The sequence below is a fragment of the Eriocheir sinensis genome, chromosome 47 (assembly GCF_024679095.1).
Source record: "Eriocheir sinensis breed Jianghai 21 chromosome 47, ASM2467909v1, whole genome shotgun sequence".
In the NCBI taxonomy this organism is placed as follows: domain Eukaryota; kingdom Metazoa; phylum Arthropoda; class Malacostraca; order Decapoda; family Varunidae; genus Eriocheir; species Eriocheir sinensis.
In genome coordinates, this window is record NC_066555.1 from 8,500,290 (window position 1) to 8,518,789 (window position 18,500).

Here is an 18,500-nt window from a genome sequence, read left to right on the forward strand (position 1 = left end):
TTTCGAGATATTGGCTCCTAAAGATATTTTTACATTTCATTCCTGTCTTGCCATTTGCATTTATTTGATTGATATGAAATTTTCACATATTATTGTGTATATCTTGTTGACTTACTGAAGAATGATCAGGCATCTGGGCCCGCGGCACTCCTGCGTAGCGCGAGTGCCGCGGGAGTGCCTCGCTTCTACGCTACTCTCTTGCTTGTTTTCTGAGGTTTGGCCGCTCCATAAGCCCTCTTGATATTGGTGACTCTTTCTCTGGTTGCCTTGACTGGAGAGGAGAGAAAAGTACAACATACTCTTCCCGTCTGTGTCTCGCTTGGCACTGGCGCGGTGGCACCTCTCTTCCTCCCCTGCCTCTCCGCACGAAGAAGAGAGGATGACAGATGACAAAATTTATGAAGAAATAAAATATTCTAATGCAATTTTTACGTATATACGAATGATATCGCATGTGTTGACATGAGCGTCTTATGACGCGCATATCTGACTATGACACAAAAGCCCCTCCAGGGGGAGGGGGGGTAATTTTACAAAAACAAACCTCACCACATGATAATTTAGGGTTTCCTGGCCACACTGAGCGAAAAACATGTACTCGTCCGATTTTAAATACATTCGTCAAAAAATACCTCATAGTCGCCTCCCTTGAATCTGTCACCCTTGAGTGTGTGTGTGTGTGTGTGTGTGTGTGTATGTATGTCAGACCCCTTGGTGAATCCCGGTTGCTCACGATAGGTAGTGAGTCCTTGCGTCCTCGGAGAATGAGCTACCTCGGATTGAGACTGCTGGGGTGAGCAGTTGAAGGTATATTTATAACCTTGGTGGGCGAGATGGTCTATGAGTGTGAGGCTTCTTGACATTCAGCTGAATGGTGGGTGAAGCTTCGATACAGAGAGTCACGAGTCCTCGAGTAAGTGAGCTGGTGCTGCTGGGGCTTTGAGGATTCATGCGTGAATTTGTTATTGGTGAGGTGATGTTGGTTGACGGTGCGCTTTGAGGCTCGGTTGGACGAGGGTACCATAACAATATTCCTACATCGTGGTCGCAAACTAGTTCATGTGCGAAGTTTGTAATTACGTTACAAATGTCATAAGTCGAAACAAGGATTTTTTATTAATTTATGGGGCTTGCATCGTAACCTTGAAACATCATGGGTCAAGGACGGTGAAACCCGAGGACCCCCTATAGTCCAACACATATGTGAAGTCCATTCATATGAGGCCTAAACCTCTTCACAGAGTGCTGCATCACCCCCAATGCATCACTTTCCTTTGTATGTCAGTTAAGTACTATTTGAAATTGTGTATCAAACATTCTGTGCGGATTAAATAAAATATGGCAACGCTATGACCAGGAGACTCCTCAAGTGGGCCCTGCCCAACCGGGCTTCATAGCCGAGTCTGACTATGGTGACATTCACTCTTTAGGTGTAAACCAACAAGATTTTTGAGTAGGAAGCTTAGTGTATATGTCCTGTCATTATATTCTATTAATTTTTCCCTGTGATATGTTGTAGATTTATTCATTTATATACTTATAATTTATTTGCTTTGTTTTTAATAATGTATTTCATAATTTTTACCCATTTGTTGCTGATATTTTATTTGTTGTTCTTACTTCTTGAATTTTTTTTAATCTATTGAGCATTTTGAGATATTTATAACCCAACTCCTCTGTCCCTCCATTTTTTAGTCATCTATATCAGTGGTTCCCATATGGGGTTCATGGACCCCTTGGGGTCCATTGAAAAATTTCAAGGGGTCCATAGAGATTCTGATTTTTTTATTTTTTTTATTTTTTTTTTTTTTTTTTACTGGAATTAGGAGACATGCAGCTCGGAATAGAATTCATACTACTGTACAGAATCCTTAAAACTGGATGCTTAAATGCTAGAATTGTTCTACATTAGCTAATGGTACCAGGGGTGTCAGACTCATGGCCCACATGACAGATTTAGATTTAGCCCTTGTGATGGTCACGAGTGGCTGGCGAGATGACAGGGGCCCACTGGTGAAAAAGTGACTGGAAAAGAGGGAACGGGACAAAAAAGGGTGGGAACCACTGATCTATATTCTCTAGTCCTCTTTCTCTTCTCATTGCTTTCACTTTCATTTTCTCCTTTTCAGCATCTCAGGCATTTGGTGGCTGCTGATCAGGCAGCTTGTAGTGTCCTCACTCACTGTATTATCTCATATACAGGTTGAGAATCCCTTATCTGAAATTGAAATCCCTCGGACCAAACGTGTTGCAGACTTCAGATTTTTTCCGGATTTTGGAATATGCAGGCCCTTTTGACATTTTCAACAATATCTTTACACCACAGAGCACACAAATACACGCTAATCACAATGAGTAACGAGCGAAGATGTTACTGTGACGACTGCTGACAACAAACTAACGCATAGCAGTACCGGAGTTGCCAGGTCGTGGACTGTGCTACCACCCAATCCTATCCCAAAAGTCACCCAAAATCCGTGGTGTTGGTGGGAAGATATTTTTACGCCCAAAGTGTTGACGTAGCAGTAAATTTACCCACTCAGTTGGGCAGGTAAGCCGCGGACCTGGCAACCCTGAGCAGCACACAACAGCTGTGTGTGGTGGAACCTTCCCATCACTTTGTGGAATTTGCCATTTGTGATGCGTCATGTCATCATTAAAAAAACTTTTGGATTTTAGAATTTCAGATAAAGGATTCTCAACCTGTACTAAGAATAAGAATTACTTTCTCCGCCCTGATATTCATTAAAACAAAAATGTAACCGTTTTGATGGCTATTTGATGTTGGGGAGGTGGTGGCTGAGTGGATAGCGTGATGGTGCCGCGTCCAGGACGACGCCGGTTTGAGCCCCACCCAGTGCCACAAGCTGGGATTTTTCAGTCACTGCCGAGTGGCCTAAGACTACCCACATGCTGTCCAGAAGACCACCTATCAACCTGGACTCTAGATTCTAGGATCAAAGATGAGCTCCAGGGGGCAGCATGAACCAATACAAAATGGCGCCACTATAAACACTTGCCTGCGCCACGATGGGCTGGGGCTGACCATCAGGCCCTATCAAGAAAGCCTACCGGTGCCATAGGTGAATACGTTGAAAAAAAAAGTACATTTTATGTTTAAGGGCAGACCACATTGTCTGGACTACAGTCTATGTGGTCTGAATATCTGTGTAAATTTTTTTTTTTCTCTCTCTCTCTCTCTCTCTCTCATGTTTAAATGAAATTGACATGATTTCTTTATTTTTTTCCAGATTAGACAACCTGACTGAGCCCCACATGAAAAATAAGGAGGATTCTAATGGAAACATTGACTTTTCATCTCTGTACAAAGAGCTTCCTCAGAAATTATCAGCATCCATGTCTGGAAATATTTCAGTGCCTCTGGTATTCATAGGTCTTCTGCATTTAGCTAATGAACACTGCTTAAAGTTGTTAGATAAAGGCAATTTGACAGATTTCACAATTATGCAAGGATAAATTTTACTCCTGTCATGGTACCTGATATGGATAGGGTGTGTGCTTGCAAATCCTACACACCATTCCAAATTTCTAGAACTCAAATCAGGAGAAAAATCTACTCATGAAAGCCCATTGCTTTAATTGTCCAAATTCATGCAAATGTGAAATTATAATCCTTTCATAGCAGACTTCTTAAAACTTTTTAGCATAGTATTTCCTCAAAATCTGAAGTGCTATAAATAATATGAAGATAACTTGCAGACTGGCAGACTTATAACATAATTATCAATTTTTTACAAATAAATATTTCTTCCTCTGCTCAGTTTTTCAGAGTACAGTAATATCTCACATCCAGTCATAAAGTTATCAAAAATCATTCGTTAGATGCAAATACATAAACAGGTGGGGGAAAATGTAATAGGTGAAAATGAATTGGATCAAACTCCTAATTTGACCATATTTCACGTATTATATAAGTTTTTAGTATTAGTGTTAATCATATAATCATACATAGTCATACGAATATAAAATAGAGATGAAATAATGTGGATAACTCAAGTGTGACTGATGAATAAGGTGTGTGGGTGAGATGAAATATGGTATCTGAGGTGGAAAGGGAGGCTACTGAGCTGCTTTTCCTCTCTCCTCACTGCCATCTTCACCTCCACCACCCTCCCTCTTCTACAGGCAAGGAGTAAACTACCACAAAGCACACGTTACATGGAAATTTAGGTTACTTGAAGTGGCAAGAGATGGCTGTACAACCTAACAATTTGTACATATGGCAAGGAATGAGGTAGGAGACTAGGGCGAGGCAGTGTGAGGGGAGGGTGAACACTAATGACATCACTCACTCAGCCAAGGTGACCCCTGATTTGAACCTTGCACCCCCTCCTCATTGTTTTGCTAGATTCACCCCCCCTCCATTGGATAAGAATAGATGTGGCCTCATAAATATGAACCCATTAGATGCGAGATCTTACTGTACTTTTTTTCCTGATAAAAGTAACAATCAGATTGGTGTATAGAATTAAGGAACAGCCTATATGCATAATTGCTTCAAAATAGTGTCAACATATTTTGCTTTTGGCAAATTCACATCATTGCAATGTTTCTATAATAGTTTCCTTCTTACACTCTATCATCTCTTTCTCACTAGTGTTCAAAGATTAGGTAGTAAGGTAAAGTTGGGGCCTTATGCTTAGCTGTTCATGGCCTCAGTGCACATCTCTGTCACTCTGTCCCTTTGTGGTGGGTAAGAACCCATTACCCATGGACACAGGACCAGTGTGACATCTGGGTTACAACAGCTAACCCCCTACCAGGTTTCCCCAGGTAGGCTACCCATTTATCAATCAACCCAAAAGGAACGATGAACAGCTCAGTTAGATGCATGCCAACTACCCGGGTTGGGATTCAGACCGGGGTCCGTGGATTCGTAGAGATTACTGCCTATATAATGAGGATCACACTCTTGAATGGTACTTTTGATTTTTTGTTTTACTGTAATTTTCAAGATTAAAAAATTAAATTTAAATGCTTTCTAACTATGTTCTAAATCTGAAAATTGTAATGTTTACAGTGATCATCTTCATTATTGTCATTTTAGTCATAAATAGACAGGATGGACAAACATTTTCAAAACTGATAAAACTGGTACAGAGGTGATATTTTTTTCCTTACTATAATAGCAGGAAGTTTGTAATATTCTTGATTTCTCTATGAACTTATAAATATACAGTATTTTTTGTCATATGGTGCATTTTTTTCTCCCAAAAAATAAGTCTCTAAAAATCATTTGTATTTTACATTAAAGGTCAAAGGTAGGCTTTGGGTTGTTTACAAGTGGTGGTTTGGCCCTTCAGTACCTCATCAAATAACCTATGATCTCATTCCTCAATATTCATTCTAGGATTCATTTAAAAGTACAATATAACTTTTCTAATGCAACCATGCATATTGATATTTATTACATGATAAAGTTGATTATGATCATATATCATTTTATTTTATTTTACAGTAGAGGTAACAGTTCAAAGGTAAAAACAAAAAAGAAAACAAAAAAGCAGGCTCAGCACTGCTCCTAAAAAAGCAAATAGAAATGAGAAGCCAAACGAGAGATTCATTCTGAATGGGGAGGTGTCATGATACTCCTTGTTGAAATTATTGTTGAGAAAAGCACAGTTAATTTGAGTCTCTCCTGTAATTTTACCATTTTTCTTTTGGCCCTTAATATTGTTACGCTGCCCCCCCACAACACACCAACCACGGGCAGGCAGGTGGCGTGCCAAACACACAGGGTCGTGAACCCAGAACAGCGGGAGGCACGCTGCAACATGACGCCACTCACAGCGAGCCGCACACCAAGGAGAGGCAGGAGACAAGGATATGTACAGCACAAGATTCCTCGTTTTAACAACAGGCTCCAACCACGTTACACTAGTCCACTGGGCACAGTACAGGCTATAAAGGCACATAAAGGGCACGGACACAGGCACTCGGCGAGTAACAGGCAGGCAAGCACACAGGAGACAGCGGGCAAGTGTGTCCTGCTCCCAGCACAGCCAGAGACTCCAACGCCCCACTGCAGAACGCCCCTCACTTCTGCTTCCGCCTCCACCACTCAAACTGCACCCCTTCCACAAACACGAAAACACACAAACACACCCACTGGTGTAACACTATCCCCCCCTATAAAGGCAGACGACCCGTCTGCCCAGACACACACACACACACAAAAGAAACACATGAAATACATAAAGGAAATTAGTCCTCAGGAATATCACAAAAAATCCTTTATCATCCACCTCGATCCTCGCCTCGAAGTTGCTCCCTTCAAGGTCGCTGTAGTGGAGGCGTGGGCGGTGGCAAGCAGGCAGTGGCACCCATAGCGGCATCTCCAGCCCAAACCTTTGCACAGGGTCACTGCTAGCCTCAGCCACCTCGCTCGCCACGGTCAGATCCTCCGCCACGTCCTCAACGCTGCTGCTGGGACCCCCGTCTTCCTCATAGGTGCCCAGCTTGGCACCAGCGGGTACCTCCCGGGCCTCGTCGAAGAGGTCAGCCACCAGCACCGCAACCACCTCCTCCCACGCCCCCAAGGGGCTCCAGCGTCAACCAGCCGCAAATCCTCAGTGGGCTCTTCCATGCCTTCCGCTCCACTCAACGCTCTGGACAGTCGACACCGGATCCTGGCTTCCACCCTCGGGGCAAAGTGCCCTCGCTCGGCCGTAACTACCCCCACACAACCAAGCTCAAAAACCTCCAGAAGCAAGGGCACTTGACCGCGCACCCTCACCAGCTTCCGTCCGAGGTCGACACAAGCCTTGATCTGCGTCAGGTTGTCAAGGCCCAGCAAGCACGGCTCCTCCAGACCGGCAACGTACATCGGGAGCCACTCCACTGCACTGCTCACGTCAGTACAAGCCTCCACTGGCCCCTCGAGCTGCACACAGTGCCCTGTGTCGGGCTGCACTGAGGTCTCCTTAGCCCCGGTGTTTACTGTCAAGCGACATGGCTTGTTATTCACTGAGCCTCCCAGCTCCCACCTGCATCGCGCTGGTCGAACGGTGGCAGCTTACACAAGGCGGGGCCCGGGGACTGTGGACGGCTGGGATTCGGCTCCCTACTCCAGCCTGTCCGTGTTTCCCGCCTACGCTACGTCCTTGGGCCAGGGGCAGGCGCTCCAACGGTGGCCAGTCTGGCCACAGTCCTTGCAGCGAGGCTGGAGGGTGTTGGAACTCAGCCATGAGAACATAAGAACATAGGGAGACTGCAAGAGGCCAAATGGCCTACACAAGGCAGCTCCAGCTTCCCCCCCACTACCACCTGTCATCCTCATCCATGTAGCTATCAAGTCTAATGTTAAAACAGGCTATCGTCCCTGCACTCACTATATGTGATTGCTGAGTCTATTCCATTCCCCCACCATCCTATTACTAAACCAATGCCTGCCTATTTCCCTCCTAAATCTATACTTTTCTAATTTAAATCCATTACTGAGTGTTCTATCCTGCTGGCTAATTCTCAGTACTTTTTTTATATCCCCTTTGTTGTAACCCTTGACGCATTTGAATACTTCTATCACATCTCCCCGCACTCTTCGTCTTTCTAGATAATGTAAGTTGAGATGTTTCAGCCTATCTTGATATGGGAGGTTCCTTAACCCCTGAATCATCTTGGTCTCTCTCACCTGGTTCTCTCACCTGGTGGGCTTCGCAGAACCCGGTAGACGGTAGACACAGGGCCCAAAAGGAAGCCGCACTCTGCTGGTGCGCCAGCCCGACTAGTTCAGTAACCTCCGTACATACAAATACATGTGCTATAGACAGAGCTGGAATTGTGCATCATGTGCAGCAAAGTAAATAATCAATTAATAATATGTAAATGAACAAACTAAAATGTAAAAAGTCTGTCACCGAGATGAACAGCAAATGATGCTTTGAATGCCGATAGTGAATTAGCTGAAACAACATGCTGGGGAAGAGAGTTCCACAGCGAAATACCTCTGACGTTGAAGAACCTCTTGCGGATCTCTAATTCAGTTCTTATGTGTGCAACCTTATATTGATGGCCTCTTGTGGTGCCTAGAGGTGGACTGACAAACATATCCTCGGGGGCAATAGCACAGAAACCGTGAAATATTTGCCAATACTTCACCATGTCATGTCGTAGCAGCCGTCCATGGACAGAGTACAAGTCCAAAGCCTTCAGTCTCTGGGAATAACTTAGATGCTCCATACCTCTAATGTTCCCGGTCCAACGTCTCTGCACTGACTCAAGTGAGTTGAGATCAGCAATATATCCCAGATTCCACACAGCTGAACGATAATCAAGTAAAGGCCGAATGTGCGTCACATAAATAGGGACAAGAAAGGTAGCATCGCGGTTAACTGTAGATTTAAGTAGATTTTAAGCCATGCCACCTGCTTTCTGGACGACGTTCTGTATGTGCTGGTGAAATTTCAAGGAAGAATCTACATTAACCCCAAGGTCCATTGCAGAATCTTTAACTGGAATAGGAATGCCATTTAGATAATACATACCAGAGGCCGGTAAACCCAACAAGTCCACGGTCCGCCTCTGGAATTTGACAACTACACATTTATTAATGTTCATGGATAAACCCCAAGACAATGCAACTTTGTAAAGATTATCAATATCTCTTTGACAAGAAGCCATGTTTTGGTGAGCAGTATGCACACAGGTAGTCTCAATTGAAATATACAATTTAAGGTCATCAGCAAAAAAATTTGTATGGGAACTAATGTCATGAGTAAGAAAGTTAATATATAGAAGAAATAGAAGTGGACCAAGAACTGAACCCTGGGGCACTCCACTGACCACATCGTAAGGACGACTCAACTGACGATCGACTACAACATTTATCCTCCTCTGAACTGATTCTAGCAAGTTGATGTCCATTCTGTAGTGTGAGCACCAAAACTGGACAGCATAATCTAAGTGTAAAGCATAATCTAAGTGTGGCATAATCTAAGTGTAAAGCATAATCTAAGTGTGGCATAATCTAAGTGTAAAGCATAATCTAAGTGTGGCATAATCTAAGTGTAAAGCATAATCTAAGTGTGGCATAATCTAAGTGTAAAGCATAATCTAAGTGTGGCATAATCTAAGTGTAAAGCATAATCTAAGTGTGGCATAATCTAAGTCGAGAGAACACGTCCTTCGCTCCTTCGGACGCCGATTGCGCCTGTGCCCCTTCTCGCCACAGCCCCAACACGAGCCATGGAAGCCCTCCGGGCTCGCCTTCCTCGACGCTGCCTTCATCGATGAAGGCAGCAAAAAATGTGGGCCCCATATGGGTTTGTGAGTGGGCGGAAGTGGGCCCATTTGGCCCATGTGGGCCCTTTGTGGGCAATATGTGGGCAATGTTTATAAGCATGGGTCCAGTGTTGCCAACTCAAAATTTACAAATCCGCTAGGATGGCATGAAAAATCCGCCAGATTATAGGTGAAACCATAAAAATTTGCCGCTAGATTGGAGTTAAAAATCCGCCAGTTACTCCTGTCAATTTTAAGATTTTTCCCGCTAGATTTCAAACAAAACCTCTAGATTTAGCGGGAAAACCGCTAATTTGGCAACACTGCATGGGTCTGATGTGGGACCCATATGGGCAATGTGGGCCACCTTGGATCAGCTGTCAGGAGTGTTCTAAAACGTATTTTGTGAATTTTCTCTAATTTTAAGGGCCATTATAGTTTAGAAGCCTGAAAAGTTAAAATAAAACTTCATTATTAATCTGCATAGCACATTATTTTGTTGCAAAGCTGTTTAGCCCGGCCAGGGAAAAGGCGCAAACATAAAGAGTGAGGAGATGACAGAGACGACGATTGTGGTGTTCCGGGTGTAGAGAGTAGTGTGTAGTTTGTGTATTGTTCGTTTGTTTTGTCTTTTACGGGAGCTGCCGTTTCAAAGGCCTGACTCAAGAGGAATCTTGAGTCACCTGTAACATCAAGATCAAGATCAAGAATACTCAAAATGGAGCGGACAGAGAAGAAAGGCGGATTTGATTCACTTGATTTAGCGACGATTTTGCGACTCTTCTGACCCAAGTTTTTGCTGTGAGTAAGCCTACTTACTCTTGAAGAAGCCTGTGAGCACCTGTGGCGTGTGTGAGAGTGGTGTGATCACCAGGTGGAGTGGAGAGGCGTGAGCTTTGGTTTCCTGTGTTGGTATCAAGACCAACTCGAAATTTGGAAAACAGGAACCTTGTGTACCTGTGTGATGAGAGGATGAAACTGTTGAACACGTGGTACTGGAATGTGAGAAGTATGATAGAGAGTAGTTCTGTAAGAACTGGGATGTATTAGTGAGAATGAAATGGCGAGACGACTGAAAAGATGATTGCGCCAGTGAAGGAGTACTTGGAGAGAATGTGGTGTGCCAGGTTTAGAGAATATATTGTGTATGCTGTGTATTGTTCCTATGTATTTTTCGGTATTATTATCGCAGAGGTCAGAATAGGATTTTGGGGTTGAAAATACTTTTTTTTTATAGATTTCGATGTTCTGATTGTAAATATGGCGATTTTTTTCCATCGCAATTTTTGTTTTCCCCCACCCCCTACACTTTAGGTAACATTAGGTTGGGTTAGTTTTGATTACGTTAGGGGGGGGGGTTGTCCTTCCCCCCTGGAATTTTGGTTAGTTTTGGTTAGGAGGGGTGGGGGGCAAAAAAAAAAAAAAAAATTGCAATGGGAAAAAATATCAAATTCATAAAAAGCACATTGAAATTATCAGGAAAAAATAGTTTCAACCTCCAAATCCTATTCTGACTTCTGCGATAAATTTACCTACTTTTCTTTACAGGAGTTACCGTTCCAAAGGCCTGACTCAAGGAGAAGCTGTTGAGTCTTCTGTAAAATCAAGATCAAGCGGTTTTTGGAGGGAAAAACACCAGAACCAGAACCAAGGAAACTCCTCCACTCACTGGCCTCACTCCACATCCACAGTATCTGACCTCCTGAGTGGTAACCAAGACCCTGGCCTGGCCTTCAAGATCCTAAAACTCACCAGAACCTTTCTCATCTAATACTAACAGTATGATGTGTGTGGATGTGTTTCGTGTGGTGTAGTACATTATGGTACGTATGTTGCTCGTGTTACTTGTGTAACGGTGTGAATTTAACTTTTTTCTTTCCACCTTCGTCAGGAGAAAACCTGTTTGGGCCGAAACATATGTGTCTCAGTGTGTACATCTTTTCCTAGATCGATACACATCTATATAGGTGTGTGAGTACGTTTGAGTGGTTATTCCTTGTGTGTGAGTGCGGGTTGGATGGTATACCTATGTAAATTGGGCACTCATTGCACAGAGTGCACCCTCGCACTCACACCCATTCCTGCTAATGTAACTAAACCTAACCTAACTAAAACTAACCTAACTAAAACCAACCTAACCTAACGTAATCTAACCTAATTTAACTCTGGCTGGAATGGTATGAGCGCAAGGGTGCACTCTGTGCAATGAGGGCCTGTAAATTGTATGTTGGTGTGTGTGCACTTGCCAGCTAGTGTTTTTGCGTGTGTAGTGGATTGTTGCTGTTGACACCCCCGGTGGTGGCCATCTGACGTACGGGTGAGGAGAAAAAGGTGGATGTGCAACAATAATTTCACTTCACGATATTTAACTGACGTCACCAGTGGTAGCCAATGAGATGCCGGCAGCAGCCCCCACGAGCTAGGGATGGGCAAGTACCGTTAATTTGAGTACCGGTAGTACCGGTACCGAAAACTCAAGTACCGTTACCGGTACCCGAAGGAGTATTTTTTTTATCTTAATGACTTTTGATGAAATTCCCAAATAAATTTCCTGTAAAGAAAACTCTCTCTCTCTCTCTCTCTCTCTCTCTCTCTCTGAATGAAGTGAATATTTATTTTTTCGATAAAAAAATAGCATGTATAGTTATTATGGGTGTACTCGATCATAGTCTAATAACAATAACAATATCTATTAGCAACCTAAAAAAGAAAAAGAATTGGACATGAAGAATTACTTACTTGGTTTACTTGGTTGAATCTAGAGGGTATTCCTCACAGCTGTGGTGGACCACCGCTGCAGCCGGCCTGAGAGTCCTTCCTTAGGAGAGCTATTTGGTCCGGCACAGAATTTGAGGCTGCCCTGCAGTAAGCCGTGTAGCCTGGAACAGGAGGCTCGTCTGCCAGCGTTTGCAGGAAGTTGTCCAGTTCTTTTTTGAATCTGGTGACCGAGCAGCCCGTGGTATCTCTGACGTGTCTAGGGAGCACATTGAAGAGCCTAGGACCACTGTGTGAGAGGCTGGAGGCGAGGAGATTCTTTATTCTCCCTGGTGCTGTTGAAGGGAGGGCCCGTCTCTCGCATAAGCGACCGGTACGCTCACTTGTTTTGGCTTTGAGTAGCTCTGGGGTGGGGTCAGGCATTTGCTGCTCCAATACCTTCCACACATACATGGCCCCATATCTCTCCCTTCTTCTCTGTTGAGAGTATAGCCCCAGCTTTTGTAGGCGTTGCCAGTAATTGAGGCCCTTCATGCCTTTAATTGTCCTGGTGAAGGCCCTCTGTACCGACTCCAGCTCTTGTATGTCACCCTTTTTGTGGGGTGACCAGAGCTGGCTGCAGTAGTCGAGTGCTGGCTGTATGAGTGCCTTCCATAGTGCCAGCATGACCTGTTCCCTTGACCTAAAGGTTCGGAGGACCCAGCCGACCATCCGCCTGGCTTTGCTGGTTGTTTCCTTGATGTGGTGCTGGAAGGTGGCATCGTTGTTCAAGACACTTGACGACCCGGCTTGGTGGAATCACTTTCTGTCCCCCTGAATATAGGTTGGTGGAGTCTTTTAGCTCAGTGTTGGGCCCTAGTCTCAGGAGTTCAAATTTTTCCTCGTTGAATTTCATATTGTTTGTTTCTGCCCATTCAAAGATCTTTTGTATGTTTGTCTGTAGTTTAAAAGTGTCACTTTCCTCTCTAATCCTGTGGCTGAGGGTGGTATCATCCGCAAAGGAAGACAGAAAGGGGCTGTCGACCACTTCCTCTATGTCAGCCATCAGGACCAGGAAAAGCAGGGGGCCGAGGACTGAACCCAGGGGGACGCCACTGACAACCTTTTCTTGCTGTGATATGTGGCCATCGACAGCGACTGCCTGTGTCCTGTGTGTGAGGAAGCTGTGCAGCCACACACCCAGCTCACCCGTTATCCCCATGGCCTTCAGCTTGTGAAGGAGGATGCCATGATCGACCCGATCGAAGGCCTTGGAGAAATCCAGGTACACGACGTCCACATTACCTCCTTCAGCAAGTCCTTGGAGCAGCCAGTCGTAGTGGGCCAGCAGGTTGGAGAGGCACGATCTTCCCTTGCGGAACCCATGCTGGGAGCTGCTCATGAGGTCATTATCCTCTAAATAAGCCATGATGGTATCCCTAATTATTTTTTCAAATATCTTTACTATATGGGAGGTGAGGGCCACAGGTCTGTAGTTTTTTGCCTGGCTTCTGTCTCCCCCCTTGTGGATTGGAGAGATTACTGCCCTTTTTAGTGTGGACGGAATGATGCCGGTGTCCAGAGAGTGGCGCCAGAGCTTGTAGAGGGGGCTTGCCAGTGCCTCTTTGCATTTCAGGAGGAGGATGGATGGCACACCATCAGGACCAGCAGCAGAGTTCATCTTAAGTTCGCTGATGGCTCTCTGAATGTCAGCTGTGGTGAATGTAACATTTGCAAGGTTATGGCGGGTCTGGCTGCAGTCCATGAAGAACTCACTGGGGTTGTGTATGATCTTTGTAGTTTGTGGCTGTGAGAAGACTGTCGTGTACTGCTGGGACAGGATGTGACATGTTTCTTGGGGATTTCTTGACATTTCCCCATTTTCTGCTTTAAGTGGCTCAACTCTGGCATGTGTTTTAGAAAACTTTTTGCAGTACTTGAAAAAGAACTTGGGGTTGACCTTTATGTTTTTGACTGCCTGATTTTCTTCCCAGTCTCACTGCTTTTCGTGAGATTCTCTGATTTCTTTTTCGACGGCAGAGATTTTGGCTTGAAGCGAGCTCTTTTGACAGTCGTTTTAATCATGTTTTAAGCATGCGCTGATTTAAGGTGGCCCGTCTCCTCATCAGTATTTTCCACTCAATTGGTATGTCACTTCTCCTGGAACCTTGCCCTCTCTTCATTGGGACATTGCCTTCGCAAGCTCTTAGGATGGTAGTGAGCAGGCTGTCTACCATAGTTTCGGGGTCACCATCCTGCAATACTGCCTCCCAGTCAGTGTCCCTTAGATGAGCATTTATGAGGTCCCAATTTACTTCACTGCTGAAGAAGTTGAGACTAGAGAAAGGGGTCTTTTCTATAGGTCTGGTCACTTCAGGGGATAGTGTTGATATCTTGTAGTTTGTGTGTATCCTGAGAAGCCTGTGGTCAGAGAAGATAGTTTTCTCGGCAGCGATGCTATTCACTGCATCACTATTGTTTGTGAAGAGCAGGTCAAGGATGTTGTTGCCCCTGGTCGGATCAGTTATAACCTGAATAAGGAAAGCAGAGTTTGTTATATCTAGGAGTAATTCTGCCTGAGACTTATTGGCAAGCGTGCTCCCAGTTAAAATCCCTTCAGGCCACTTTAAGAAGGGGAAGTTGAAGTCCCCAGTGAGGATAATATCAGGTGTTGGGATTGGTAAGGAGTCCAGCAGGTGACTCAGGGCCGCCATGGCATTGCTGAAATTCTTGGGGCAGCAGCTCGGTGGGCGGTAGCAATTTACAAGCACCATGTTGCGTGCCTGTATGTGGATCGCCTGGAGTTCTACTTGGCCGTCTGAGTATGACAAGAGCAGTTTTGCATTTAGAGCTATGTCATCCCTCAGGTATATAATTGTGCCTCCATGGGTTCTTTCTTTCCTATCAGTCCGTAATGAGGTGTAGTTGGAAATACTGATTTCTGCCTCTTTGACTCCTTCAGATAGGTGGGTTTCAGTGAGGGCAATAAACATGAAGGCCTCCACCCGGGCTAGTTCGCTGAGAAATGGGAGCTTGCTTTGGTTAGTCTTCGGGTAGAGACCTTGAATATTGCCCACTAAGAGTTTCTCCACTAGTGAGCCTCGATCCTGGGCCAGGCCCAGGTTGGGTTCATGGTTGCCACTGCTGCTGGAAGCAATTGTGCGGGGTGACTCTGCTGGGTTGGTGGCTTCGCCAGGTTTTGCAGCGCTAGTCCCTGAGCCTCCACAACTTTGTTTATGTTTACAATGTGTGTTCTTAGTTCGATGAACATTTCTAAAAAATTGTTGTTGGGATCCCCGTTCATGTGATTTTGAGAGACTGCCGGTGGGTTCGCAGTTCTGGGGGGGCCTTGTTCTGCTGCAGTAGAGTTGTGAGTTGCAGTCTGTTGCCGTTTAGTTCCTCTTATATGGGTGAACCTACACTCCCTTTTGAAACATTCTTGTTTCTGCACTGAACTACGGCATAGCCCAGGGTGGTAGTTTGGGCAGTCCCTTTCCAGCTTGCAACCGCGCTCGTCTCTAGGTCCATGGTTGATGGATTTTTGGCACGGTTTGGGGTGGGTGAAGTTGCAGCCCTTCCCACTGAAACCATACCTGCAGCGTCCTCGTTTATAAAACCTACATACCTGTGTGTACCGCAACGGCTTTGGATTTGTGGCAGCCAGACGAGGTTCATCTATTTGTTCCTCCGTGCTGGGTGACTGCGAATGCGAATGGTGGCTGTCTTGGTTCCCTACTATGGTACTTACAGGCTCTGCATGGGTGTAGGCTGCTCTTGTGTCTGCTGTGCCAGGCTGAGATCCATGTCTTCTGGGGTACTGCCTAGGGGGCCACCATATGCATGATGGTTTGGTGTTTGAGATTCGGTGACAGACTGCGTTGTCTGGGTCCCTGGAGGCGTGTTCACCACCCTGACGTCTTCCTGAGGCAAGGTGTGGGTGGTGATGATGGCGTATCCGGGTCGCTATTGCCATTCTGTGATGAGTTGGTGGGTGAGCGTGATGTTTCTGCCTTCCTCATCCTGTCCATGGCCTCGCTTGCTTCAGCTGTCCACGTTGGATCGGCATACTTCTCGAAAGAGCACCTTTCACAGGTGTACTTCCGGGTTGTGCGAGCTAGACACAGTAGCAGGTACAAGGGTAGGGCGCTGCACGTGTAGTGGATCCAGTTATCACATTCGGTGCACTGGATTGTAAACTTCAGGTCGGTGGCGCGGCCACATGTGCCGCAGTGACCTTGGTCGGCGTTGTTTACATCCGGGCCGGGCGCCATGTCGTCTTAACTACCGTGAGTTTTTATGCTTCAGAGGAGTCCAGGTACCTACTTGCGGGTTAGTGGCGTAGGTAGTTGGTGCACAGCGGCACGGTGGGAGGCTTGGTGGAAGGAAGGAGTGCCGTGGGTATGCGGTGTTGCGGTGGTGGTACTCCCGCTTCCAGGTCAGGTTGGGTCGGGCCAGGTCGCGCACACTATTTCACTTAATTTTCCAGTGTTTTCTAACTTCCTTCACGATGTTCGGGTGCGTAATGGCACAGTCAGCCTCTTAGCTGATCACTTGTCGGTGATAATGGGAGCTGGCCCACAGTTCGCGCAAAAAAAAAACACGGAAAAAGCGGAGCGCGAGCAAGACTACGTCCACTCGCTACGCTTTGTAGTACCTCCAATAAATATAAATAAAATAATAAAATAATGGAAACGGGAGCTGTGATGGAAACGGAAAGCAGGACAAAATGGTGGGAACTTGGGGAGACGGTCAGCGGGGCAGTGACTCAACGTCCGGAACCGGGTGCCGCGAAGAATCGATTCTTCGCGGCAACCGGAACCGATACCTGGTGCCGCGAAGCCTCATGATCACTCGGGTTCCGGGAAGCGTCATGATCACTCGGCACTGAGCATTGCCGCTAGTACCGGTACCGTTTGGATCTTAGTGACGCTCGGCGCTCGCCCGCCTCCATGTGGTATCACGCGGTATGGGCCCTGTGTGGAGACGCTGAGTCACTGCCTCGCTGACCGTCTCCCCAAGTTCCCACCATTTTGTCCTGCTTTCCGTTTCCATCACAGCTCCCGTTTCCATTATTTTATTATTTTATTTATTTATTGGAGTTACTGGATAATTCTTGATGTCCGATTCTTTTTCTTTTTTAGGTTGCTAATAAATATTGTTATTGTTATTAGACTATGATCGAGTACCCATATCACCGAGATATCCACTCACTGAGTGGTGATCTCTCTCTCTCTCTCTCTCTCTCTCTCTCTCTCTCTCTCTCTCTCTCTCTCTCTCTCTCTCTCTCTCTCTCTCTCTCTCTCTCTCTCTGAATGAAGTGAATATTTATTTTTTCGATAAAAAAATAGCATGTATAGTTATTATGGATGTACTCGATCATAGTCTAATAACAATAACAATATTTATTAGCAACCTAAAAAAAAAATCGGACATGAAGAATTATAGATAAATTCAATAAATAAATCCGAGCAATCTGGTACCGGTACCGTACCGTTTAGCTGGTACCGTTAGTACCGGTACTGGTACCAGTACCTGCCCACCCCTACCACGAACAATTTGGCTGCTTACCCCCGTCGGATCTAGTCTGCTCTCGGCATGGAGCCAGCCGTGCGGCTTCGTGTTCCTTTTTTTTTTGGTTTTTTTTTTTTTTTGGTGCATCGGTAAGTTTATTCTTTCTTTTGAGTGTTTTTTGTGTTTTTGTGATGATTCGGGAGTGATGTATGTACGCTCCAGGAATTGTACTGGGGGTGGTTGTGAGCTCGCACTCCCGTTGCAGGTTCAGCCATGGCGGACCGTGCAGTTTCAGATCAGCCAAGGCGGTCTTCATCTAGTTCAGAGAGATAACGGCCCTGCGGGGATGATGAGAGGCCTGGACATATGAGAAAGAAGTGAGCCACGTCCTCTAGCCTTCCGAGCTCACTGCATGACCTGCCAGCTGGTGCTCTTCCTTGCCAAGGCGGGAAGGTAAACAATGAGCCGGGCTCGTCCACGGGCGGTGACTTTGGCCGGCTTACGGTTTTGTTGAGTGATCTGGTCAACAAACTTGACAGTGGGGCCCAGCAGGTTAGTGCTCCACCTTTCGGTTCTTCTGACTTTAGTGGTTTTCATGAGCTGTCCGACTCAGAAGTGGATTGTGCGTCGCCTGTGAGCGGGCGGGATCAGCTGATCTCCCCAGACCCTGCACTAGGGATGGGCAAGTACCGTTAATTTGAGTACCGGTAGTACCGATACCGAAAACTTTGGTACCGTTAGTACCGGTACCGGTACCCGAAGGAGTATTTTTTTTTTATTTGACTGATGAAATTCCCAAATAAATTTCCTGTAAAGAAAACTCTCTCTCTCTCTCTCTCTCTCTCTCTCTCTCTCTCTCTCTCTCTGAATGAAGTGAATATTTATTTTTTCGATAAAAAAATAGCATGTATAGTTATTATGGATATACTCGATCATAGTCTAATAACAATAACAATATTTATTAGCAACCTAAAAAAGAAAAAGAATCGGACATGAAGAATTATCCAGTAACTCCAGTAAATAAATAAAATAATGGAAACGGGAGCTGTGATGGA

At 45.4% G+C, this 18,500-nt stretch overlaps 1 protein-coding gene and 1 long non-coding RNA gene across 3 annotated transcripts in view; both read left to right on the plus strand.

Annotated features, from left to right (window-relative positions):
* Window positions 1-5,212, plus strand: part of LOC126981364 (condensin complex subunit 2-like) — a 161,175-nt gene extending 155,963 nt beyond the window's left edge. Inside the window, exon 11 of the mRNA XM_050832386.1 lies at window positions 3,252-5,212. Within this exon, the coding sequence (XP_050688343.1) occupies window positions 3,252-3,477 (226 nt within the window). The 3' untranslated portion in view covers window positions 3,478-5,212. The remainder of the gene's footprint in view (window positions 1-3,251) is intronic.
* A 4,152-nt stretch (window positions 5,213-9,364) lies between these two features.
* LOC126981365 (uncharacterized) overlaps window positions 9,365-18,500 on the plus strand; it is a 9,996-nt gene continuing 860 nt past the window's right edge. Inside the window, exons 1-3 of one of the 2 annotated variants that reach the window (XR_007733916.1) lie at window positions 9,365-10,041; window positions 10,789-11,063; window positions 17,711-18,500. The exon at window positions 17,711-18,500 is cut by the window's right edge and continues 860 nt beyond it. This is a non-coding gene — a long non-coding RNA (uncharacterized LOC126981365). The remainder of the gene's footprint in view (window positions 10,042-10,788; window positions 11,064-17,710) is intronic. The other variant, XR_007733917.1, reaches the window with a different exon arrangement.